We start from the raw sequence: 25,589 nt of genomic DNA, 5'->3' as shown, positions 1-25,589 counted from the left end.
ACCGTTTATACTAAAAATACAAAAATTAGCTGGGAGTGGTGGTGCGTGTCTGTAGAGTAGGCGTCTGTACTCTAGCTACTCAGGAGGCTGAGGCAGGAGAATCGCTGGAACCCAGGAAGCAGAGGTTGCAGTGAGCCAAAATTGTGCTATTGCACTCCAGTCTGTGCAACAGAATGAGACTCTGTCTCAAAAAAAAAATTTTTTTAGAAGGTTTTCCTTTGGTCATGGGCTGTGAGAGGTTACTAAATATCAGAGGAAGGATCACTTATTCTAGTCCCTGGGCACCAGCAGTATCAGCATCTCCACCCCAGTCTTTTTTTTATGAGACAGAGTCTCACTGTATTGCCCAGGCTAGAGTGCAATCTCGGCTCACTGCAGGCTCTACCTCCTGGTTCACTCCATTCTCCTGCCTCAGCCTCCCGAGTAGCTGGGACTACAGGCACCTGCCACCATGCCCAGCTAATTTTTTGTATTTTTTTAAGTAGAGATGGGGTTTCACCGTGTTAGCCAGAATGGTCTCGATCTCCTGACCTGGTGATCCGCCTGCCTCAGCCTCCCAAAGTGCTGGGATTACAGGCGTGAGTAATTGTGACCGGCCTCCACCCCAGTCTTAACTATACATCAGGACCTGAATTTTAACAGGACCCCCGGCCATTCATATGCACATTGAGAGATGCTGGGAATCACTGAAAGATGCTGCACTGTTCTAATTGATAACTGGGTATGTGTAGTAAATAGGTACCACGATTGTCCCTTTTCTCTTAAATGGTTTAATGGCTTCTTAATGGCTCTCCTGCCGTGTGGTCTTACTCATTAGGGGTAGCCAGTTTGTCCTTTTTTGCTATTTTCCAAGTATAGCTTCTTTAACCTTTTATTTAGTAAAAATTTAATGTAATGGTAGAAAGTGAAAACGGGGTGATTGGCCTAGAAGAGACACCATGTAATGTACTCTAGAAAAACAAACCAGAAAGGACAGAGGGGATTTGCCCAGGTAAACTTCACTTGAGAGGAAATAATCACCTGTAGTGGTGTTTTCTTTGCTTCTCCAGAAGAAGTAATCCACTCATGAGAACGTAGATTTGAGCTTGAGAGCAGTAGAGATCAAAAATAAATTCCTTGAGCTGCCCAAAGCATCAGGCAGAAATCAGGGACTTAGCTCTTCCTACCAAATAGCACCGTAATACCCAAAGTACACTTAGGCCAGCGTTAGTTGGCGAATTGTCCAGAATCTAGATGTTCATAGAAAATGAGGAAGCCCAGTACCTAGTTTTATACTACCAGGCTCTGTCAAGTTAGTCCTATTTTCTTTTTCAAGTAGCACTTAAAATATTTGATTGAAAAACATGATTTTGAATTATTCTAGATGATTTTGAAATTATTCATATTTCTGAACAGAACTGGTTTATCTTGAACATTCCCTTAGATTGGATTTTGTTTAAAAGTGAGTACCATCTAAATTTAATTTTTTAAGAACTATATAAATAACTGGAGTCCAGCTCTGTTGTTGCCATAAAGATACGATCATGAGTTGGACGCTCAGTGTCTGTACCAGGATCTAGATGTGCATGGAAGTGGGTCTTACACTATCAGAGTCATCAACCTGGCCTGGAAAGTGGAAATGGTGGGGGGCGCTTTCTGAGTCATCAGGTCGTATCTTCTTAGCTTTGAATGAGAGTCAGGAAGCCACAGGGAATGAACTGCTTCTTATATAAAAGCTATCTCATGATCCTAAAGGCAGGGTCTGGTTGCCAGAAAAAAGTGAATGACTGCTGAGCTCACGTGCAGCTGCCACTGCTGCTGGAGGGGCGCTTGTGCCTCCTTCCTGCCTTCCCCGTTTCGCTCTGCTTCATGTGTCCAGTTAGCAGAATCCAAATCGCCTCCAGAATTCAGATCTCAGACTCCTGTTCCTTGCTGCAGGGAGCAGCACAGAAGGAGCTGGGAATAGACACTGAGTAACAGGATCCAGCATGGCATCGTGCTGATGTCCACAGCTTCCCATTACACATGGTTTGCGTGTTGTTTTACAATCTTTTTTTTTTTTTTTTTTTGAGGCAGAGTCTTGCTCTGTCGCCCAGGCTGGAGTGCAGTGGCACTGTCTCAGCTCACTACAAGCTCCGCCTCCCGAGTTCACGCCATTCTCCCGCCTCAGCCTCCTGAGTAGCTGGGGCCACAGGCACCTGCCACCACACCCTGGCTAACACCACACCGTGTTAGCCAGGATGGTCTTGATCTCCTGACCTCGTGATCCACCCATCTTGGCCTCCCAAAATGCTGGGATTACAGGTGTGAGCCACTGCACCCAGCCTACATTCTTTTTAAATACTCTCCTCATATGAACTCTGTAAGGTAACCAAGATAAAATGCCAGTTTTACACATGAAGAAACATGGGAAGAGGTCTGATAACTTGCTCCCGTTCAAACAGATGTGTTAGTGTTACAGCAGATTGTGTTGTCTCCTAAGCAGCACTGTCCCCTCTCCACCACCCTGTTCTCTTTTATACTGGTTAATTGAGCACCAAATGACCAGAAGGAATTTCAGGGGTGCTTTAGAGGGGACCTTAAGATATAAAGGGCACCATCATAGTTCTAGGTCCAGTACATTGGAGGAGCATGTTCATGGCTGAGGCCACTTCCAACTTAAATAGGCCATTCCCTTAATTTGCTTTTTTTTTTTTTTTTGAGACAGGATCTTGCTCTGTTGCCCAGGCTGGAGTGCAGTAATGCAAGCAATCATGGCTCACTGCAGCCTCAAACTCCTGGGTTCAAGTGATCTTCCCACCTCAGCCTCCTGAGCTGAGATCTCACTTGTGCACTATCACACCCAGCCATTTTTTTGATTTTTATGTGGAAAAGAGGTTTCACTGTGTTGCCTTGGCTGGTCTTGAACTCCTGGGCTGAAGTGATCCTCCCACCCTGGCCTCCCAAGGTGTTGGGAATATAGGCATGAGCCACTGTGCCCAGCCTGTTACCTTATTTTAAAGTGTTAGGTAATTATTGTACTAGTTGTAACATCCAATGTTGGTCTCAATATATTTCTTCTTTTTTCTTAAGCAGATGAAGAACATGGAGAACCGCCATGCAATGAGCTCCCAGTACAGGATGCATTCTTACTACCCGCCTCCCTCTTACCTGGGCCAGAGCGTGCCCCAGTTCTTCACTTTCGAGGATGCTCCCCCTTACCCGGAAGCCAGGGCGAGCGGTAGGTATCTGGTCATACAGACTGGATTTGGGGTTGAGAGAGGATGGCTATACAGTACTGGGTCATTAGCTGTCTCTAATGGCTTAGCTGTTAGTAATTGTTGGAAAGTTTACTGCTGTGTGAAGCTTGGGTAAGTATCCTTTAAAGAATTTAGTTATAAAATGACTTTGCTTTGCTTGATTCTTAATACCATGTTTTTTTTTTCCTTTCTGGATTCTTAGAGTGACAGGAGTAAGATGAGAGACTCCCCTTTGGAAGCTAAAAATGTATTTTATAGAGGATCAATATGAAATACAGGGGCACTTTAAATGTGGTTCAAGACCTGGTATTTTTTGTGAAGTGAGTTTCTGTATATTGAAAATTCATTTCCCGAAGACTTTCGTTTTGAAATTGAAGGCATATTCATCTTTTGGGGGGAAATAACATAATAAAACATTTTTGAATACAATAGATCTCAGAGTTTATGCAGTAGCAATGCAAATAACTCTGATATAATGGCTTTGAAATAAAAAATGACTGTTTAATGAATCAAAGCACTTTGAAATACATAGTTCCTCAACTTCAATTTTAACATCCCCCAGCATTTTCACTGTGGTGAGAGGCAGGTCTTTACAGCTGCTGCGTTTCCAGATCCCATGTTTAAGTTCTTTATAGTTAAGTATCCTCTTTTGATGTAGGAAAGTGAGAAACATACACAACAGGCAGTAAGTGGAAATCAGGGCAGTAGCGAGTGTCTTGGAAGAGAAACCAATCTAGGAGAACTTACTCTGTACTAAGTAAATGGATATGTTCATTTTCTAAATAACTTGACTCTCTAGAGAACTTAGAGAATGAGAATCAGAACCATGCTTTGATTTCCAAATTCAGAGCCATAAAGTCTAAAATAGCTTGGCAAGGTATGCTTTATTTACCATATTAACCTAAAATAAAGGAGTCCTATTAATATGAAATATATAGGTCACGGGAGCCTCTATAGCTTGAGCTGCAGAGAGGTGGAAGCACACATTGTTGATTGAAGTTTCACTTTTATTAAGAATTACTTTCTATTGGGAGTGGACAAGCAGAACTCTGTTTTGTAAGTATTCATACTATATAATATGTGCCCATAGGTCCTTCTTTCATACTGCTTTTGAGTCTATGTATTTGTTTGTTTATAAGCTCCCTAAGAACAAACAACACATTTTCTATACCTTCTTACCTGCTATGATGCCTTTTATTTGTTATTTGTTGGTTGAGTGAATGAATGAATCTGGTGTTATTATTATTATTATTATTATTTTTTTTGAGATGGAGTCTTGCCCTGTCGCCCAGGCTGGAGTGCAGTGGCCGGATCTCTGCTCACTGCAAGCTCCGCCTCCCGGGTTTACGCCATTCTCCTGCCTCAGCCTCCCGAGTAGCTGGGACTACAAGCGCCCGCCACCTCGCCCGGCTAGTTTTTTTTTTTTTTTTTTTTTTTTGTATTTTTTTAGTCGAGACGGGAGGTTTCACCATGTTAGCCAGGATGGTCTCGATCTCCTGAGCTTGTGATCCGCCCGTCTCAGCCTCCCAAAGGAATCTGGTATTATTTTTAACCCAGCTTGCCCTGGAAGGGAGCGCAAGCATGAAAGGTCAGAATCCTAACTGGCTTGTCTGATGGAGCCTCTGCACAATTTGGGGATGAAGCAGTTAAAGGAACATTTGTTTATACAAAGAATTAAGAATGAAACCCACTTTCAGGAAGAAATTGCCTGCGCTTCTTACTCCAGGAATAATGGAATATTTTTAGAAGCGTTGGCATTCGTGAGACAAAGGTGTAAATTCAGAGCAAGGCAGTAAGACAAAAATATAAGAGGCAATTTATTAGAGCAGAGAAGAGTGAATTTGGAGAGGAGCAGTAGGCATTTGAATTTATGGCAGAAAAGGAAGCGACTCAGAAGGAAAGAGGTTACAGTCCAGGAAAGAAAAAGACCAGCCGTACCAGCGCTCGTAGGGAAAGAAGAATAGGTGAACACCACCTACAATTTCTTATAACTTTTTTCTGGCCATGTGTTTATTTGAAAGAGTAGTGTGTGAGGAGACCCCAGGCTTAAATTCCTGGGACCCCGCTAACCCACTAACAAGTAGGAGGCTCAAGCTTCAGAAAGGAGAGCCGGGAAGAACTACAGTAAAATCTCAGCATTATCTACTTTGGAATTATCTTCGAGAAGGAGTGTACAAATATGTAGAAAAATCAAAATCCCAGCTAAGTTTTGAAAGAAGTGTGGCTTAATGTCTTCCAAATGTGAGCTATTTTGGGTTTTTTAATATTGCATGAATTTTTACAAAGCAAGTGGGAAGGTAAAGGAAGTATTGTGTTTGGAAGTCAGTAAGGACACCTCAAAGATCATCTCATGGGACATTGGACCCTCAGTTTTATCAGCATTGACACAGTGGGGAGTTCTTTGAGAGCATGTTAGCCCTTCTGGGAGGCAGGGCTGAGGCTAGAGACAGGAAATGATGGGTGGGGATGTGGGCATCAGTATATTCATTTGTGAGACATTGGCAAAGGCTGTCTCATAACCAGGTACATTTAGCAGATCCATCAAGTTTAAGTTCCTTTGGTTGATTGTGTTAATACATAAGTTATTATTTATTCTAAATAGGGATTTCTAAATAACTTGAAAGACAGAGTTTTCAGTAGGTTTCATGTCTTTAAAGTCTTATTCAGGTATGAATTTGCCCATTAAATCCATGTTTCTTCAGTTTCTTTAAAAATAAATTTAAGCTTAGCTTCTCTATCATCTAAAAAAATGAGTCCAAGTTCAGTGTCTTTCTCTGGATTTGCTAAAGCTGGCAACATGAAAAAAATTGGATATTGGGCAGGGGGTGGGCAGGAATTTTATAGGGAACGTTTTCTTTGTGTCATGTTACTGCTTTTTAATGCTTTTTTTTGTAAAAGGATAGGAGCCATTCCTTCTTTCCTTATCCTGAAAAATGTTAAGTGGGTAGATCAGAGAGATGGTGGAGTCAGATCATGCAGGTCTTTGAGAGCTATTGCAAACAATTAGACTTTTATTTCAAGTGAGATGGGGAGCCATAGGAGGGTTCAAGCACAGGGTGATTTGTCTCTCTTGTGCTTTTAAATGATCACCCTAATGACTGTTTTCTTATAGACTCTAGGGATGCAAGGGTGGAAGCTGAGAGACCAGTTAGAAGGTGATGGCAGTAATTCTGGCAAAAGAAGATGGTGGCTGAGTGAGGGTGGGAGCGTGGTGGTGATGATGGGTGGTCGAATTCTGGATATATTTTGAAGATAGAACCAACAAGATTTGCTGTTGGGCTTTGGATTGGACAGGAAGAGAGGAGCAAAGGATGTCTCCTTAATTTTTGACCTGACCAAATGGAAGATTGGAGTTTCCAATTATTAAGGTAAAGAAGACTATGGGAGAAACAAGTTTGTGTGCATTACGAGTTTAACTTTGCATGCGTTAAGTTTGAGATGTCCATGAACCACCCAAGTGGATTGTTGATTAGGAGTTGGATGTGTGGAGTCTGTGGTGGAGGGGAAATACCTCTGCTGGAGATGAAGATTTGGGGGTTCAGTGCATAGGTGTTATTTGAAGTCAATGTGATGAGATCATTTGGAGAGATGAATGTAGGTGTAGAACAAAGGACAAGGACTGAGCCCTGCATGTCTCCAGTGTTTATGCCCTTGTAGATGAGGAGGACTAGCAAAGAAAAGAGGGAGGAGGCAGGAGGGAAACTGTGGGTGACTGGTGCCTTAGAAGCCAAATGAAAGGATTTTAATAAGAGCCAAAGAGTGCTGATAGGTCAAATGAGATGAGGACTGGAATCGACTGTTGGCTGTTGCAAGTTGGAAGTGATCAATGAACTTCTTAGTGGCCACTTTGGTGGGAGGTGAGAACCAAAGCCTGCCTGCGTATTTAGGAGTGCATGGGAGACAAGAACTGGGGCAGTGAGTACAGGCAGCTCTTCAGGAGTTTTGCTGTAAGAGGAATAGTGGGATGGGGCATCAACCCATGGGGAAGTGAGTTCAAGGAAGGGCCTTAGCTCTTTCTTTAAAGAAGAGAGATTTTATAATAGGCTTGTATGCTGATGAAGTGATCCCAACAGAGGAAGAATTTGTGGATACACGGAGTGCGTGGGGTCACAATTGCTGTAGGGGTGACCCTGAGCAAGCCAGGTGGGGTGGGATCCAAGGGTCTGCAGAGTGGGGACCATGGTCTGATGTGGGTCTGGGGGTGCTTTGTTACTTGTCTAAGAGGGGCGATGAGAAATAGAGAGGAAACAAACTTGACAGCAATTTGATAGAGCAGTTTTGTCTGTTGAGTCTAATAAAATATTGGGGCTTATATTTTTTGTCTTTCATTTTTCTAGTAGCCCATTTTTTGTTGAGGTAAAATCCACCTAACATGATGAACCATTATTAAAGTGTACAATTCAGTGGCATTTGGTACATTCACAGAGTTGGGCAACCGTCACCTCTATCTGGTTCCAAGGCACTTTCATCACCCCAAAAGGAAACCCCCATCTTCCCTCCTCCAGCCCCCTGGTAATCACTAATCTGCTTTCTGTCTCTATGGATTTGCCTGTCCTGGAATGGAATCTCATAATATGTAGCCTTTTGTGTCTTGCTTCGCGTAACTTAAATGTTTTCCTGATTCAGCTACACTGTCTTATAGATGAGTATTTCATTCCTGTTTGTGGCTCAGTATCATTCCATAGTATGGATAGATAGATCACATTTTGTTTAGCCTTTCATCGGATATTGGGTTGTTTTCACCTTTTGGCTAATGTGAATAGTGCCGCTTTGAATGTTTGTGTACAAGTCTTTGTTTGAATGTCTGATTTCACTTCTTCTGGGTACATGCCTAGAAGTGGAATCGCTGGGTCCTATGGTAAGTCTGTATTTAATTTTTGAGGAACACGTTACTGTTTTTCACAGCAGCTGCATCGTTTTACATTCTTACCATAATATATGAGGGTTCCAATTCTCCATATCCTTGCCAACACTTGTTTTCTATTTAAAAAATATAGTTTCCAGCCTGAGCAACATAGTGAGACCCCATCTCTACAAAAAAAATTAAAAAAAACCAATTAGCTGGGTTTGGTGGCACATGCCTGTAGTTCTGACTACCTGACTACCTGGGAGGGTGAGGCAGGAAGATCGCTGGAGCCCAGGGGTTTCAGGCTGCAGTGAGCTATGATCACACCACTGCACTCCAGCCTGGGTGACAGAGCGAGACCCTGAGACTCACACTGCATCCAGCACTGCATCACGATGCAGCCCTCCAGCTTTGTAGCACAGGCAAGCATGCGGGGTGCAGTCATAGCTCACTACAGCCTCAACCTCCCAGGCTCAGGTGATCCTCCCACCTCAGCCTCCTGGGTAGCTAGGACTACAGGTGAGCACCGCAATGCCCAGCTAATTTTTTTTTTTTTTTTTGTAGAGACAGAGTTTTGCCATATTGCCCAGGCTGGTCTTGAACTCCTGGGCTCATGCGATCCTCCCGTGTCAGCCTCCTAAAATACCGGGATTATAGGTGTAAGCCACTGTACCTGGCCAAGAAAAAAGTTTGGGGGGCTCTAGTAATTCATTTTTATTGTATTCTGCCAAAGTACCAGACCATGGTGGGTTGGAAACTGAAAAAAAAAAAAAAAAAAAAAAAAAAATTAAAGCAGGCCCCTCCCCCTCCATAGACTGTTTGAAGATCACTTGTCTAGTGCCTGCATGGAAGGTTGCCTTATCTGAGTGTGGCCGCATCATAGTAACAGATGCAAGCTGTTCGGGAAGTGATAGTGGGAACAGCTTTGAAATGATGCTTCCCCAACTGGGAATGAAAAGACATCTCTGCAGCAGCCCCTCTGTTTTAACAGATGCACCTCTGTCTAGAGGTGGGTGGCACTGCACATCTGAGAACAGACATCGTTCTCTGCGTGTTGAATTCTTGAGTATAAGTTGCTGGAGTACATGGTTGGCCAACACCTGCAAAAAGATTTAGGTTTCAGATGGTCAAGGTAATACACTTAGATATGTTTGTCTATTTATTTTGTGATCTCGGTTTAAAAGTTAAAAATGGTGCCTTATTTCTCAGGAGAATGGCTTGAACCCGGGAGGCGGAGCTTGCAGTGAGTCGAGATCGCGCCACTGTACTCCAGCGTGAGAGACAGAGCAAGACTTCGTCTCAAAAAAAAAAAAGAAATGGTGCCTTACTTCTTTTGGTTCTGACTCAGAGTGGCAGCCTCCTGTGCAACCTCAGCCTTCCTTCACATCCAAGCTGCACTCTTTTCAGGAGAAAGAAACATTTGAGGTGCTTCTTAGAGATCATGGAGTGTTCATGTATGACTCATGTAACACACAGAGGCTGCCAGCAGCTCCGTGAAGCGAGTGCAGAGCATCTACATTTTACCCAAAGGTCAGAGGGCCACCGGCAGTGACAGGCTCCATGCAGGTGAAGGCTTCATGCTCCTCTGTGATGTGTGAGCAGCTTGCAGAAGCCTCTCTGCTCCCAAATACGACTCTTCGAATCCATTTGGCGTTAATAATGCCGTGGACCAGGGAGTCTAGCAGTGCCTGATTTCACTGATAACCATAGGCCTGTCCTTCATGATGACCAGGACTGCATGCAAAATGGGTAGCTTGCACCTCAGGGAGTGGACTTGCTTAATGCTGCACGTCAGAGTTGGACTTTTAGGGAAGGTCATCTGGCTGCACCCCCCAAGTTTGCGGGTGAGAACACTGAGGTTCTTCCCTCTGTTGGGAGCACCCTCAGATCTACTTGCTCTTGATCCAGAATGCCAAAGGTGCCCTTTATGTGAGGTGAGGCGACATTCTGTGACAAGTGGCCATGTAGGGTGGTAGAGAATTCTGTACGTGGAATCTGAATGAGACCCATGACTTAGCAGGTTATGTGGCAGTACCAGATGCTTCCCTGAGAGCCTCGGTTTCCCTACCTGCTGAGAGAGGGTGAGGAAAATACAGGTAAAAAATGGCAGGTGTTATCATGACTTTCCCCAGTTTTTCCTGTGAGGGCTGTGTGGGCATTTCACATAGCTCTTCTTGTAAGGGAAAATGATGCTTTCGAAATGTTGTAGAGTTTGGCTCTGGCACGAAGGATAGTGGGGTAAGGACTCAGAAGGCTGTGTTTGTTGTGTGTGCATCCTGCCCTGAGCTGTATTTCTCAGCCAGTAGGAGAGAAAAGCATCAACCCTTGTCTTTCTCTGCTTTAAGGAAAGCTGAATGTGTTTTATGCAACGTTTAGAAAATGTTCAGTTTAACTTAAACTTGACACTTTAGAAATGACTTATTATTTGCTAAATTTCAAAGAAAAGAGCACTTTGTAGGTAAATCAGTTTTCCTTATGTGACCATTTTGTTCTCAGCTTTAACTTGGAACAGAGAAGTAAGTGGGGCTTTCAGTGGCAACAAGGCCAGTGAATGGAAGGGTGTTGGAGCTATCCCAGGAGACGAGGTCTTGCTCACGTCCCCAGCTCTGGAGCCAGTAATAAGATGATCAGTCTCTCTCTCTCTCTCTCTTTTTTTTTTTTTTTTACATAGAGTCTTGCTCTGTCTCCCGGGCTGGAGTGCAATGGCATGATCTCGGCTCACTGCAACCTCTACTTCCCAGGTTCAAGCAGTTCTCCTACCTCAGCGTCCTGAATAGCTGGGATTACAGGTGTGCACCACCACACTCAGCTAACTTTTGTATTTTTAGTAGAGACGGGGTTTCTCCATGTCGGCCAGGCTAGTCTCGAACTCCTGACCTCAAGTGATCTGCCCACCTCAACCTCCCACAGTGCTGGGATTACAGACGTGAGCCTCTGCGCCTGGCCTGATCAATCCCTTAGAGCTTCAGTTACATCTGAAAAGTGGAAGACAATAATAACAGATGTATCTATTTTTATATATATGGATCACATAAGGAATTATGTAAAAGTATGACAGAATCTGTCAACTCTCCTATTCTTGTATGTAGACCTTTTACCATGGCTTATGTATCTTTCTGTTTCAGCAGGTGCCTGGCAGTGGGCTGTACAAATGAAAATGATTACTATCATTAAGGAGGGCTAAGCGTATGTGTATCATGATTCTTGAAATTAGCTAGACATCATGGTCTGCAGAGTGAGGAAGATGGAGCGTACTAATTTTAAGCAGATAATAAACATTTGGAAATGGCAGCTTTAAAGATGTATTTTTAATATATTACACTTATGATATGTTTGCCAAGTAAAACACACCGGTGCTTTACAGGGAATGTGAAGAACATCAGCAGGTCCCTTTATGCCTAAAGGACAGTAGTACAGAAGCAAGCTGACATGCTGTTGGATGAGGAAAAGCAGATTTCTGTCTTTCCTTCAAACCTTTTCTCTTTCTCCATACAAAGAGCACCCCACAAGGCAAACTGTGGGCAAGATTGAGAGCAACATGTCCTCTGTGTAAAGCAGTGCCATTTGACAAGACCTCCTCCAGGCTGTAGTGTGGAAATAGCAGGCACTTCCCAGGGGCCTACCTCAGGGAGGTCAGGCTCACTCATGTAAGGATAAGGTCCATTCACTGCAGCACGTTAGCAAGAATGATCAGGGCGTGTGCCCACACGGAGGGTCAGCTCTGTACTCCTCCAGGTGCCCGCCATTGTGCAGTGTTCTCAGATGACTCCCGGGATGGTTTGTCGTTTCTTAAATGAGTAAGAAACCAACTGTGGAATCTTTTCTGTTCATTCCTCATCTACCTGGAGTTGGATATTCCAGGGAGGCATTCAGTGAAATAAATCAGACACCAGCAAACATGGTGTACTGTCCCCAGGCCACAGACATCCTGGATTTATGCCATGTAGAATCTTCCCTTTGGAAAACTTGAATTTTAGGGACTTAGTTCTTTATATGCGACTGGTGTTTTGATTAAGAATGCAGCACCGCCGGAGGGTCAGAGTGCTTGTTCCGTATTCACACTTAACAGAGGGTGGGTGTGCAGCTGAGTGCCGTGACTTCCTCTCAGCCTTGTTGCTAAGTGTTTAAGAGGAGGAGCCAGCCTACGAACTCAGATCCTGAATCACTTTCCTGGGCACTCTTTCGTCTAGTATATCCTGTGTTTTTCTGTTCATTTCCTTCCTTTTCTTTTTCTTCCCTTACAAACACATGTCCAGCTCCTCCAGTGTCTGTAAGACAATGTCTGACCACTCTGTGTGTAACTCATTTAATTCTCTGAATAATGCTATTATCCCCATTTTACAGATGAGGATATTAAAGCATAGAGACAGTGCCTGTTAGGTAGGGGAAAGGAGGGGTCCTGTTCCTGCGTGGCACATGAAGGAACTGAAACTCAGTGATGATGCCGTTTATCTAAGGCCTCACTGGGCTACAGTCTAGCACCCTCCTGTCTTAAGTATTTTCAAGGAAATGGGCTGTGACTGGGGTTGAGAATGCACTTGGGAATATTCTATTTGCAGGGACTAAAGGCGTGGATGCAATTTCTTTAGCTGTAATGATGAGATTCCAAAACCTGCTCTGTTAGCACATGCCTTATGCAGAAATGCCCCCATCTGGGGGTGTCTTTCAGTAGCACATTTGTGTCATAGTTAAAAACTCAAAAGCAAACTTAAACCCTTCGGCATATCAGGGGTGGTATTTCTCTTTACATGGCTATTCCCAAAGCTCAGTATAGACTTTAAGATACCTTTATAAGCACAGTAAAGTCACTTTTAATTTTGTGGTTATATTTGAATTTTCCTTTTATTTAATAAGAGAGAGTCAAGTGGAAGGGTTGATACTTGATAAGGGCAGAAATCACAAAATTAAATGACTAGTGATTAGCTTTGAAATCATAAGTGCAAGTAGAAACACAATGAACTACTTTCAAAAATATTTATTCTCTTTTTTCCCTGTGGGCATCAGCTGTTAAGTGATTACATATTCTACTTGTTATTTTATTGTTAAATTACTGTGACTAAGAGGCCTGGCAGTTTTCCTCAGATAATTTTTGAGGAAGATGTTATTTAATCTTCACCTAGTCTGTCAGTAGCTTATCATGAGATTGCTTTTACGTCATTATTCTTTAAAAGCTATAGATTCAGTACACAGAGCAACTACACAGAGTTTTCATTTTGGCTAAAAATTGCAGCCTAGAGAAGATACAGGGAGAGAGAGAGAGAGAGAGAGAGAAGCTCTGGAAACTACATTTTAGGAATTCCTAAATGCTCTGACGTAGCCAGGTTGAACACAATTACTAGAAAACATTGTTTGTCTATGTTTTCAATGCTGATGTTATCTTCATGGGATTCAGGTGTGACAGTGAGTTCCCTCCCTGCCTGCTCAGTAGATTGACCCAATTCTCTTGTGGGCACATCACAAATCAAGCTGGCCAGTTTCTGTTACTCATTTAGAAACCATTTGTATTTAAACATCCTGGAGAACTGGCGTGTGTCTGTTGGGCACTCCTTGGATGTGACAGTAGCCAGTTGGGTTAGAGCTTCCAGCATCATCACTCATAAGATTTCCTCATTTGAATCTGACCTGAATCCACAGGGCCCTAGCGATTTTTTTCAGGGATGGTGTGGAGTACTTCTGGAGTTTATTTTCCCTGCTTGCCTCTTCAGCGGCACGGCCCAGGCCAAGTACAACTTGAATAACCTTCAGGAAAGCTGTGCTGTCCTTCTGTCGGCCGCTGTCTTTGAAAATTGCCTCCAGAGTTAGTGAGCAGGAACAGTTAAGATTTACAAACAATGATGAAGCTTGTCATGCATCTTTCACCATTCATCATCCAGGTGCCGTGCCTGGGCGGTGAAGTGTTCTTCATAAAAACCAGCTCAGTGTGAAATACACCTCGCTGCAATGTTTACTGCTTTGAAGCTCGTCAGCGGCCCTTTATAGTAAATCCAGATTGCGATGTGACATTACAGTATATCATTGCCCGGCGCGGTGGGGTTTACACTAGGAATGAGTGCAGTGCACACCAGATGAGGTGTCCAAATTGAGTTATGTCAGAATTTGGCTGTTATATGGGGATAGCTTTTGTTTTCTGAACACTGAAAGTTAGCTTTATATGTATTTATATTTATATATAGGCATATACTTCCCATCTTGCCCATATACACAGGGTATACAATAGATGCTGAGGTCAGGTTCCAAATGTGCTTCCTGGTGTAAAGAATGGTGACCAGGTTTTATGTACCTTCCAAACTGTTGTCCATTGAAATTGGCGTAAATGGAATCTTCGGGGGGAACTAGAGTAGATGGCTATTTCATTTTAGAAGCAGCTTTGATTTTGCTGTGTGTGAAGCGATCATATTTGCCATCGTTTCTTATGAAAACTTGGAACACTTTTTCCTGGGAGTATTGTGGTACACTGGAATGCCCCTTTGATAGGAGGGCAAAGAGGAGAAACCCGTACAACTGTTGCCACCCATTGTGGAGCATCTTGCCTGTCCTGTTGAGCACATCTGCTTGGGGAGGTCTGTGAAGTCAGTGGTTTCTTTATTAATTTTTTTAGTGGGTGTCAAAATCCTAGTGCTGCCTAGGGTTATACTGAAAGATGCTGCTTCCAAGAGATTGATGGTGTTTTAGCTTAAATCTGCAAAATAAAAGAGCACACTGAATTTATTGCATGATCAGGTTTATTTACATTCACGCTAAAAATGCCGATATTAAAAATGAGCTCCATAAAAAAGTAATATTCAGAGACAACAGCCGGCTCTGCAGTCCCATGATCATCTGCTTAACACACATATTTTAAAATTCTGTTAAGTGTAGCAGGATTGTTAGGAGAATCATTTTGTGGTCTTTAAACACCTGGCTCTACATTGGATCCAGTATCTCTCCCCCTTGTATACTTGCATAAAATCTGGGTTAGGGATTTCCTCACTTGAAATGCAGGGGTTAACATATCCTTCCCAGCCATACTCTCTGCCTCTTAGTTGCGGTGTCTTCTTACTAGAGATGATTAACCTCAGCCAGGTCTGAGCTTCCTGAGGCAGCAAAGGAAACAACCACAGGCGTATGGCACTTGACCTCTAGGGGCAGTAGAGGAGCCAGAAGCTTTCCGTTGGCTTTGACTCCTGGAGAAGGAGAGACTGTCCCCAAATCAGCCCAGTGGTTTGTTTTTGCCAGGGTGGTCGGCCCAACACGTCCAGTCACTTTATTAAGATTTAGCGATAAAATATAGAACACTCAGTTAAATTTAAGTTTAAGATGTACAACAACAAATGTTTAGTATAAGCATGTTATATGAATATTTTATTATACTAAGAATTGTTTCTGAAATTTAAATTTTATTTATTTATTTTTATTTATTTATTTATTTTTGGAGACAGAGTCTCTGTCACCCTGGCTGGAGTGCAGTGGTGTGATCTTGGCTCACTGCAACCTCCACCTCCCAGGTTTAAGAGATTCTTGTGCCTCACCCTCCTGAGTAGCTGGGACTACAGGCGCACGCTACCAAGCCTGGCTAATTTTTTGTATTTTTAGTACAGATGGGGTTTCGCTATGTTGGCCAGGCTGGTCTCAAACTCCTGATCTCAAGTGATCTACCTGCCTCAACCTCCTAAAGTGTTAGGACTACAGGCATGAGTCACCATGCCCGGCCTAAATTAAATCAGCATCTTGTATTTTTATTTGCTAAATCTGACAACCTCGTACTTCATCTGTGTCTTCTCTGAAACACCCTGGGATAGAAGGCAAAAATGGAAAGTCCACAAAGGAGCGCAGTACCTTCTCTAAGCATGTTCAGCAATTCTAAGGGTGGTTTCAGCTTTTTTCTTTTTTTGAGATGAGGATCTCACTATGTTGCCCAGGCTGGACTGAAGCTCCTGGGCTCAAGTGATCCTCCTGCCTTAGCCTCCAGAGTATCATTTTTATTTCTACAAAAATAGTATAAGAGAGCAATGCTAATCATGCTTGGAAAGGTCTTATTTTGGTTGATGTTGTTTAGTAATTTTTTGGTGAAAAGTTTCTGGATTGCAGTTTATCCTTGAACATGTTAACATATTATTTCTTCTTCTGTTTGGGTGATACATAGGTCCAGAAAGGTCAAAAGAATTTCCTTTCCTTTCCCTTTCCCTTTTTTGTTTTTTGACGGAGTCTCGCTCTGTCACCCAGGCTGGAGTGCAGTGGCATGATCTCGGCTCATTGCAAGCTCCGCCTCCTGGGCTCAAACCATTCTCCTGCCTCAGCCTCCTGAGTAGCTGGGACTACGGGTGCCCGCCACCAGCTCGGCTAATTTTTTTTTTGTTTATTTTTAGTAGAGACAGGGTTTCACTGTATCAGCCAGGATGATCTCGATCTCCTGACCTCTCGGCCTCCCAAAGTGCTGAGATTACAGGCATGAGCCACCAAGCCCGGCCTGTTATTTCTTTCTTTCTATTTTATAGGCTAGACACATTGGTATATGGTAAATGAAAGTTAATCCACTGCTGTTCAGAATGAACATGGAAATTTATACTTTTCATGCATTTTGTTTCGTTGTCCCCTTGGTTGTGCCAGGCCAAACGGTGACTCTTAAAGCTCTTCTGCAGGGCCAGTTCCTCAGTGTCTCTTTCCTTAAATCCCCCCGGGATGTAAACTGATGGCTCCGTCAGTAAACAAGTGAGAAATTCATTGAGTGCCAGTTAGTGTCTGGGCCTCGCATAATGCTCTGGGAGCTGAACCATGAGAGAAGGCGTGGCTGCAGTGATAGCGAAAGGTCAGCAGTCTTAGGGACACCTCCCTTCCCTTCCTATCTGCAGAACAACCTTGCCTCTGTGCCTCTGTAGGGTGTGGGATGGAGTAGCTTTGTGCCTAGTCCTCTTGACCTTATTCAAGACCTGGTTGAAGTCTTCCTCATAAACTTAAGAGGGTGTTTTCTTCTCAAGTTAGAGAAACCAGGATTACAGTCAGATTCTTGATAAATGCTCCAAATATGGAGCCTTTTCCAGGCATGCTTCACCTTTGTTATCACATAGCTATAGAGGTAGGATGGAGCTTGATTGTTCTATTTGGTTTTTAGAGACAGGGTCCCTGTCTGTTACCCAGGCCAGAGTGCAGTGGCGTGATAATAGCTCACTGTAGCCTTGAACTCCTTGGCCCAAGTGATGCTCCTGCCTCAGCCTCTCAAGTAGATAGGACTGCAGGTGCGCAGCACCACACCTGGCTATTTTTTTATTATTTATTTATTTATTTATTTTTTGAGACAGAGTCTCGCTCTGTCGCCCAGGCTGGAGTGCAGTGGCCAGATCTCAGCTCACTGCAAGCTCCGCCTCCTGGGTTCACGCCATTCTCCTGCCTCAGCCTTCCGAATAGCTGGAACTACAGGCGCCCGCCACCTCACCTGGCTAGTTTTTTTTTGTATTTTTAGTAGAGACGGGGTTTCACCGGGTTAGTCAGGATGGTCTCGATCTCCTGACCTCGTGATCCGCCTGTCTCGGCCTCCCAAAGTGCTGGGATTACAGGCTTGAGCCACCGCGCCCGGCCTATTTTTTTATTTTTAAAATTTTTTTGTAGACACAGGTTCTTGCTGTGTTGCCTAGGCTGGTCTTAAACTCTGGGCCTCAAGTGGCCCTCCTGTTTTCAGCCTCGCAAAGCACTGGGATTACAGGCATAAGCCATTGTGCCCAGCCCTGTTTGTTTGTTTGTTTTTATAATGGCTTTATTAAAATATAATTCACGTATCATAAAATTAATCATTTTAAAATGTATAATTCAGTGGATTTTAGTACACTAACAAAGCTATGGAACCATCACCGCTATCTAATTCCAGAACATTCTATCATCCTCAAAACCATCCCCATATCACTCCCATTTCTAACTCCCTTCCAGCCCCTGCCAAAATACTAGTTTACTTTCTGTCTCTATGAATTTGCCTATTCTGGACTTTTTGTATAAATGGGATCATAGACTATGTGGTCTTTTGTGTCTGACTTCTTTCATTTAACATAATATTTTCTGGGTTTGTCCATGTTGCAGCCTGTATCAGAGCTTCACTTCTTTTTGTAATCAAGTAACATTTCATTATATGGAGGGACTTGGTTTATTTTTAGTTCAAAAACTATTATAGGACCAAGAAAGACTATTAAACCACAAGATTATCAAAGTGAAATATCTGTTCTGTCTCATTTCATTAAATCTCCAGTTCTTTGAATTCAGCATACGAATGTAATGAGTAGAACCTCCTCTATGCAGTGAGAGGAATGTGGTGCATATGGACATTGAGCAGTCCAGGCCGTGTTATTTTCCCGTTTTATGCTAATACTATTTCCATTAGTCTGGTCAGGCTGCCGTAACAAAAAGGCACAGACTAGGTGGTCCCAACAACAGAAATTTATTTTCTCACAGTCTGGAGGCTGGAATTCCAAGATCAAGGTGCAGTCAAGAGTTGCTTTCCGGTAAGGCTTCTCTCCTGGGTTGTAGACTGCTGTCTTATGTCCTCACATGGCTTTTCCTGTGTGTGTGTGTGGAGACAGACACACACAGAGAGAGAATGGAATGTGAGCTCTGGTCTCTCTTCTTCTTATAAGGACAGTAGTCTTAGAGAGTATGACCTCATTTAACCCCAGTTATCTCCCTCAAGGCCCTGTCTCCAAATACAGTCACATTGGGAGCTAGGCTTCAGTAGTTTTGGCAGGGAGACTGCGTTCGGTCACTAACACTATTGAAGGGTTTTATGTCTTTAAATGTCTCTTCTTGATGAGATTTGGTGGGTCAGTGTGTGTAAAATGAATGGAGTATGTTGTATGTTTCCAGGTCTTACTGCCTCAATTCTGGTCTTTGCTGATCACTTACCTTCCTAAGTCTCCAGCACAGAGACCCCAGCCCACGTCAGGTCCTCATCTGCAGATTGCATCCCTAGAGCCAGCGGTGGCTCTCAGAGATGGAGAACGCAGTGCTTACTCACACCCCACTCACAGGAACCCTTTTCCAGGTTGTTGCTCTTCTTTTCCTCATTTAACTCCCTAGAATATCATTTCATTTCATTTCATTTCTACCTCTGAATTTCAGAAAATTTCTAACCCATGCCATCTTTGCCTTTTAAGAAGTGCTCTGCATAACCTTAAACAATTTAACTCTGATGTACTGCTGAAGTGAAAGACTTTGCCAAGTTTTCTGGCAGATCCGGCAGAATTTGGGCCTCCACACGCAGGGACGTGAATGAGAGAGCAGTGCGTCATTTCTTGAGGTTATAATGAGCCAATGCAATGGTAACTTCAGAGTAAACTGATCATGGCTAACATTCATGAACTAATGTCTGTATAGACCATCCAAATATGAAAAATAATCTTTTACTCTTGGAAGCACTTTGACATAGATCATTTTGTTCAGTCCTAACAACAATCTTACTAGGTAATGAGAGGTTTTTTTCCTTTTGACACAAACTGGGTGTCCTACAATTCAATTCAATTCTGACACTAACTTTCTGAAGTTGGCCCAGATGTCACAGGTTAAGGGCTCAGTCCCACAAAACTGCCCCCATTTTAGGCTCCAGTTGAAAATGGGGTGCCCAGGCTATCCACATTTCTACCCAACTGACTACAAGTTAGGGGTTCCTACAGTCCCCTTTTAGTCCATTAATTCTCTGTATGACTCACAGAACTCAGAAAGTGCTTTACTTACTCTTAGCAGTTTTTAAATAAAGGATACAACTCAGGAGCAGTCAAATGGAAGATGTGCGTAGGGCAGGGTATCTCCTTGCCCTTTGAGAGTTCCAAGCTTTTATTATTTTTTTATTTTTTAAATTGTTTTTGGGATAAGTTTTGCTCTTGTCACCCAGGCTTGAGTGCAATGGTGTGATCTCGGCCCACTGCAACCTCCATCTCCCAGGTTCAAGCGATTCTCCTACCTCAGCCTCCCGAGTGGCTGGGATTACAGGTGCACACCACCATGCCCAGCAAATTTTTGTATTTTTAGTAGAGATGGGCTTTCACCATGTTGGCCAGGCTGGTCTCGAAGTCCTGACCTCAGGTGATCAATCCACCCTCCTCGGCCTCCCAAAGTGCTGGGATTACAAGTGTGAGCCACCGCGACCGGGCGAGAGCTCCAAGGTTTTAATCAAGGTTTAGGGTCTTTCAGGCGACCAGCCCCCATCCTGAAGTTATCTAGCTGCCTGCCGCCAAGTCACCTTATTAGAACAAAAGAGGTTTCTGACATCCTTATCACTCAGGAAATTCCAAGCGTTTTAGGAACTCCGTGCCAGGAACGAAGGACAAAGACCAAATATGTTTCTGTGATACCACAGGTAGGTAGAGCAAAAATCACTGACCCTATTTTATCCGTAAGCCGATTGCTGAGTAGAGAGAATGGGTAACACAGCTAGGAGTGGAGCAGGGTGACCTTATCTCTCCTGACCTGGTTTCTTCCCGGGACACTTTTCACCCTCAAGCTGTCAAACCGCGTTGAAACCCTTGTCTTCAGCCTGATGTCGTAGACCTGCACCATCCAGTACAGCAGCTACCAGCACATAGGGTTATTTCAATTTTAATTGCAATGGAAAATGCAATTCCTCTGTCACACCAGGCCCATTTCAGGTGCTCTGTGGCTACAAGAGACTAGTTCAATTGTATTGGATAGTGCAGAAACAAAATATTTACATCATCATAGGCAGTTCTATTTGGCAACTTTTCGGTTCTTTTACAGTGACAGGAAAGGATAATGCAGGGTTTAAACCTGAGAAAACAAGTCCCATATGGTCACAAACATCATTTAAAGATCTTGACTTTTGTGCGAACATCAGCCCTTATTGTAATATCCTGTGGGGTTGAGGAGCTGTTTCTGACAGACTTGTTGAGTGACTGCTGATAGAATTAGTTGATCCTTGGACCTAACCTGTGATGCACACTTAACAACAACAACAAAAAAAAATGGATGATGTAAGTGAGTAACTCAGCTAGAACTTGGTTGATTTCGGTCTAAGAATAGTACTTGCCGAGAGTGGAAAACTTGTCTTATGGCCTTGGAGCAGCATGTGAGCCTTGGAGACTCGGCAAGGATGCTTTCATTAAAAGCAAAAGTGGGGATGTGGCCCAATTCATCCCTTATCAGATAGAAGATGTGTACATCTTTTCTCCCGTTTCGTGAGTTGCCTCTTCACTCTGTTGATAGTGACCTTTGATGCATACGTATTTTTAATTTTTGATGAAGTCCAGTTTGTCTTGTTTCTTCATCTGTTGCCTGTGCTTTTGATGTTATATTTAAGAAATCAGAGCTGGGTGTGGTGGCATGCACCTGTAGTCCTAGCTATTCAGGAGGCTGAGGCAGGAGGATCACTTGAGCCCCAGGAGTTTGAGGCTGCAGTGAGCTGTAATCACACCAGTGCTCTCCAGCTTGGGCAAAAGATTGAGACCTTGTCTCAAAAATTAAAAAATTTAAAAATGTTCAAAAGAGAAATCATTGCTAAATCCAGTGTCACATTGTCTTCTAAGCATTTGATAGTTTTAGCTGTTAGGTTTAATCCAGGTCTTTGATCCATTTTGAGTTAATTTTTGTATGCGGTGTAAGGGAAGAGTCCAGCTTCATTCTTTTGCACGTGAATATCCAGTTTTTCCCAGCGCTATTTGTTAAACACTCTCCTTTCCCCCATTAAATGGTCTTGGTGCCAAGAGGACAAAGTGGCAAAAGAGGAAAGTTTTGACACTTTCAAGTGACTGTGGCCCTTTTCTGTGAGCATCAGAGAACACCAGACATTGAATGTTGAGTCCTAAGCACAAGCCTATAAAATTGGCAATTGTTGACACACCTGGATCTCTCTGATGAATATTTTCTAGGTTTTCTTCCTTTGGTTTGTCTCTCCCAGCTGTCTCAACTATATCTTTCCTACAGTTCTGAAATAAAGGCGTATAGGTTAACCAGGGAAGGGAATCCTCCAAAATAAGGACTTATAATAGAAGCAGTGAAAATAGTAGTGCATTTAAAGACTGTGGGTGATTTTCAATTTTTCTAGTTCTAAGTGACTAGCTTTTTTCTAATTGAAAGTGACTAATGGTAATTTTTTAAATACCCAGTTTTTTTTTTTATTATACTTTAAGTTATAGGGTACATGTGCACAACGTGCAGGTTTGTTACATATGTATATGTCTTGTTTTTCTAAGACCAGCCGAGCCAGCCTGGTGCAAAAGAACCAGCGGGTAGGCAAGTGTAACAGCAAAACTGCTGGTTTATTTTGGTAACCTAAGGTGTGTGGGAGAAGTCTGTCGGCCTCCAGCGAAGGAGGCCGGCAGAGTCCCCCGTGGGGCTCTCGGACGGACTTCCCACAGTCCCGACATCCCGACAGGAGTGGGGCTGCAAGAAGGCCGCCGGGCTGTGAGAAGGCCGCCGGGCTGTGAGAAGGCCGCGTGGCTCAATGGCGGAGAGCGGCTTTTCTAGGAGTGGGAGGGCAATAGGCGGGGCACGGGCGTGTCAGGGGCGTTCCGCAGGTGCGACCAGGTAAATCTTGGTCTCTTCGGATTGACGTCACCTGGCGCATGCCCAGTTGGTCTGCACCCTCCCTGGGAGCCGGCTGCATTTTCGCGCGCGCGGGAAGAGTTGGTGGTGAAGAAGAACCCGGAAGTGCACCATCTTGCCTCCGTTCGTCCAAACAGTATACATGTGCCATGTTGGTGTGCTGCACCCAGTAACTCGTCATTTATATTAGCTATTTCCTAATGCTATCCCTCCCCCAGCCCCCCGCCCCTGAACAAGCTCTGGTGTGTCATGTTCCCCACCCTGTGTCCAAGTGATCTCATTGTTCAATTCCCACCTATGAGTGAGAACATGCAGTGTTTGGTTTTCTGCCCTTGTGATAGTTTGCTGTGAATGATGGTTTCCAGCTTCATCCATGTCCCTACAAAGGACATGAACTCATCTTTTTTTTATGGCTGCATAGTATTCCATGGTGTATATGTGCCACATTTTCTTATTCCAGTCTATCATTGATGAACATTTGGGTTGGTTCCAAGTCTTTGCTGTTGTGAATAGTGCCGCAGTAAACATACGTGTACGTGTGTCTTTATAGCAGCATGATTTATAATCCTTTGGGTGAAATACCCAGTTTTTAAGGGTCATCTATAACTGCTTATATGTAAAAGATGGTAAGCTCCAGTGGAAAAGCCCCTATATCCTCTGGTGTCCTGTAGGAATATTCCTAAAGAAACAGACTATCAGAGCTAAGAGCAGATAGGCAAAGGAGGGGCAAATGGATAATGCCTGGCTGGTTGCAGCCTGAAATTGTCAATCACCTCTTAATGTTTACAGAAGTGAAAAGTCAATGTGTAGTTGTTTTAATTTGACACACTCTTGGGTTGAGAGAGTGTAATTGCTGAAGGGGACAGTTAAGTGGCTCTGCTCCTTGTCAGCCTGTCTGGGTCTGACTCCGGTGCTAAACACTTTTCTGATGAGCGATAGATTGGGTTAAGTACTGGCGTAATTGCTTGCTTCCGCATACCAGTCTCGCAATGCCTTGTACTACATTTCTATCAGCACTTGCCTGAGGCTGTGAGGGTTTATGCTGCAAAGAGAGTCCGTATGTTCATTTTCATGAATCAATGTCGGGTTTTGAAAAGCAGTTGTTACAGCGCTAAGTGGACTGTAATAAATTACACCCCCTCCAGACCCGTTGGAGTAAATCAGAACTGTTTATATCCATCCAAGTGGTCTTTTGAGTATAAATGACTTTTTTGTTTACTTATCAAACCAAATGTTTGTCTCCAGGAAGTGGAGGCAGATGATTTGTTCATTTTTTAATCCTGTGAATAGCACTCCACTGCTGTGAAACCAGAGAGGAAATTCTGTGTATTGTTAGGTGGAAAAGTGCCACCTATCCCCACCCTCCCATAAGTGAAATATCCCAAAGTCGTTTTCAAGGCTGGAGACACTTTATTGTAATTCTACAACTCTGGGGAGCAGCCTGTCTCTAACCACTACTTCATATGTGGCAACGATGCACAGAACTCAGAAAAGCATGGTTTCTTGTCCCAATCATTTCTATGAAAAGAAAGTGAATTTTGGAAAATATATTTCTCTCTCTTTGGATTGCTTGTCTCCACTTCTTTATGAAGGATGTGTGTTGCTTGATATTTATTTACTTGGGAGTCAAGAGAGAACTGTTGAAATGTATGCATTCCTTTTGCAAATTAGACTTATCAGAAGTCTGCCCCTTCTTGGTAGGACATAGATGCTGCAGTTTGATTGTAGTAGCTCTGTGGTTATGAAATACGTGTTTCATATTTAATACCAGATGAAAGAACTATCTCCTGGCTTTCTTCTTCGCTTTTTTGATGGGCCATTGTCTTCTTCCACTTAACATTTCCTATGAGGTTATTAAGCTATATTAATAATACCTTCTTCAGGCCAGGTGTGGTGGCTCATGCCTATAATCCTAGCACTTTGGGAGGCTGAGGCAGGTGGATCACCTGAGGTCAGGAGCTCCAGACCAGCCTGACCAACATGGCAAAACCCCGTTTCTACTAAAAATACAAAAAAAATTAGCCGGGTTTGGTGGCAGGTGCCTGCAATCCCACCTACTCGGGAGGCTGAGTCAGGAGAATCGCTTGAACCTGGGAGGCAGAGGTTGCAGTGAGCCGAGATCGCACCATTGCACTCCAGCCTGCGCAACAGAGCAAAACTTCATCTCAAAAAAAAAAAAAAAAAAAAAAAGTCTTCTTCAAGGAAGCCCTGATAGTCCTTTCTTATTACATTTTTTCGTACTGTGTTAAATATATATATAAAACATAAAATGTCAAAATTTCCCATTTTAACATTTTTTAAGCATACAATTCAGTAGCATTAAATGCATTCACAATCTTGTATAACCATCACCAGTATTTGCAGAACTTTTTTTTTTAATCATTCTAAACAGAAACTCTTTACCTCTTAAGCAATAACTTCCCATTTTCCATTTCCTCCTGCCCCTGGTAATCTCTATTCTACTTTCCATCTTTATGAATTCACCTATTTCACATACCTCATGTAAATGGAATGATACCATATTTGTCCTTTTGTATCTGGCTGATTTCACTAAGCACAGTGTTTTCAAGGTTCATCCATGTTGTGGCATGTGGTTGTCAGAACCTCATTCCTTTTTATGGCTAAATAATATTGCATTGTATGTGTATGCCTTTTGTTTATCTGTTCGTCTGTTGATGGGCACTTGGGTTTCCACTCTTTGGCTATTGTGAAATAATGCTGCTGTGAAGTTTGGTGTACAAGTATCTGTGTGCGTAACCTGCAACCTGCTTTCAGTTCTTCTGGATATATATCTAGGTGTAAGAATTGCTATGTTAAATGGTAATCTTATGCTTACGTTTTTGCAGAACTGCCAAACTAGTTTCCACAGTGTCAGCATGATTTTACATTCCAGTCAGCAGTGCATGATGGTTCAGCGTTTTCCACGTCTTTCCCAACCCTTGTTACAATTTTCCGTTTTTTTGATCATAGCCTTTCTAATGGGTGTAAAGTGGAATCTGATTGTGGGTTTGATT

General features: G+C 43.1%; 1 protein-coding gene across 1 annotated transcript in view; it reads left to right on the top strand.

The window, feature by feature from the left end:
* DMRT1 (doublesex and mab-3 related transcription factor 1) overlaps window positions 1-25,589 on the top strand; it is a 127,302-nt gene that overhangs the window by 70,446 nt on the left and 31,267 nt on the right. The window contains exon 4 of the mRNA XM_023213407.1: window positions 3,055-3,199. Within this exon, the coding sequence (XP_023069175.1) occupies window positions 3,055-3,199 (145 nt within the window). The remainder of the gene's footprint in view (window positions 1-3,054; window positions 3,200-25,589) is intronic.

Source organism: Piliocolobus tephrosceles, chromosome 14, assembly GCF_002776525.5.
Source record: "Piliocolobus tephrosceles isolate RC106 chromosome 14, ASM277652v3, whole genome shotgun sequence".
Taxonomy (NCBI): domain Eukaryota; kingdom Metazoa; phylum Chordata; class Mammalia; order Primates; family Cercopithecidae; genus Piliocolobus; species Piliocolobus tephrosceles.
This window is presented reverse-complemented; position numbering and strand designations above follow the sequence as displayed.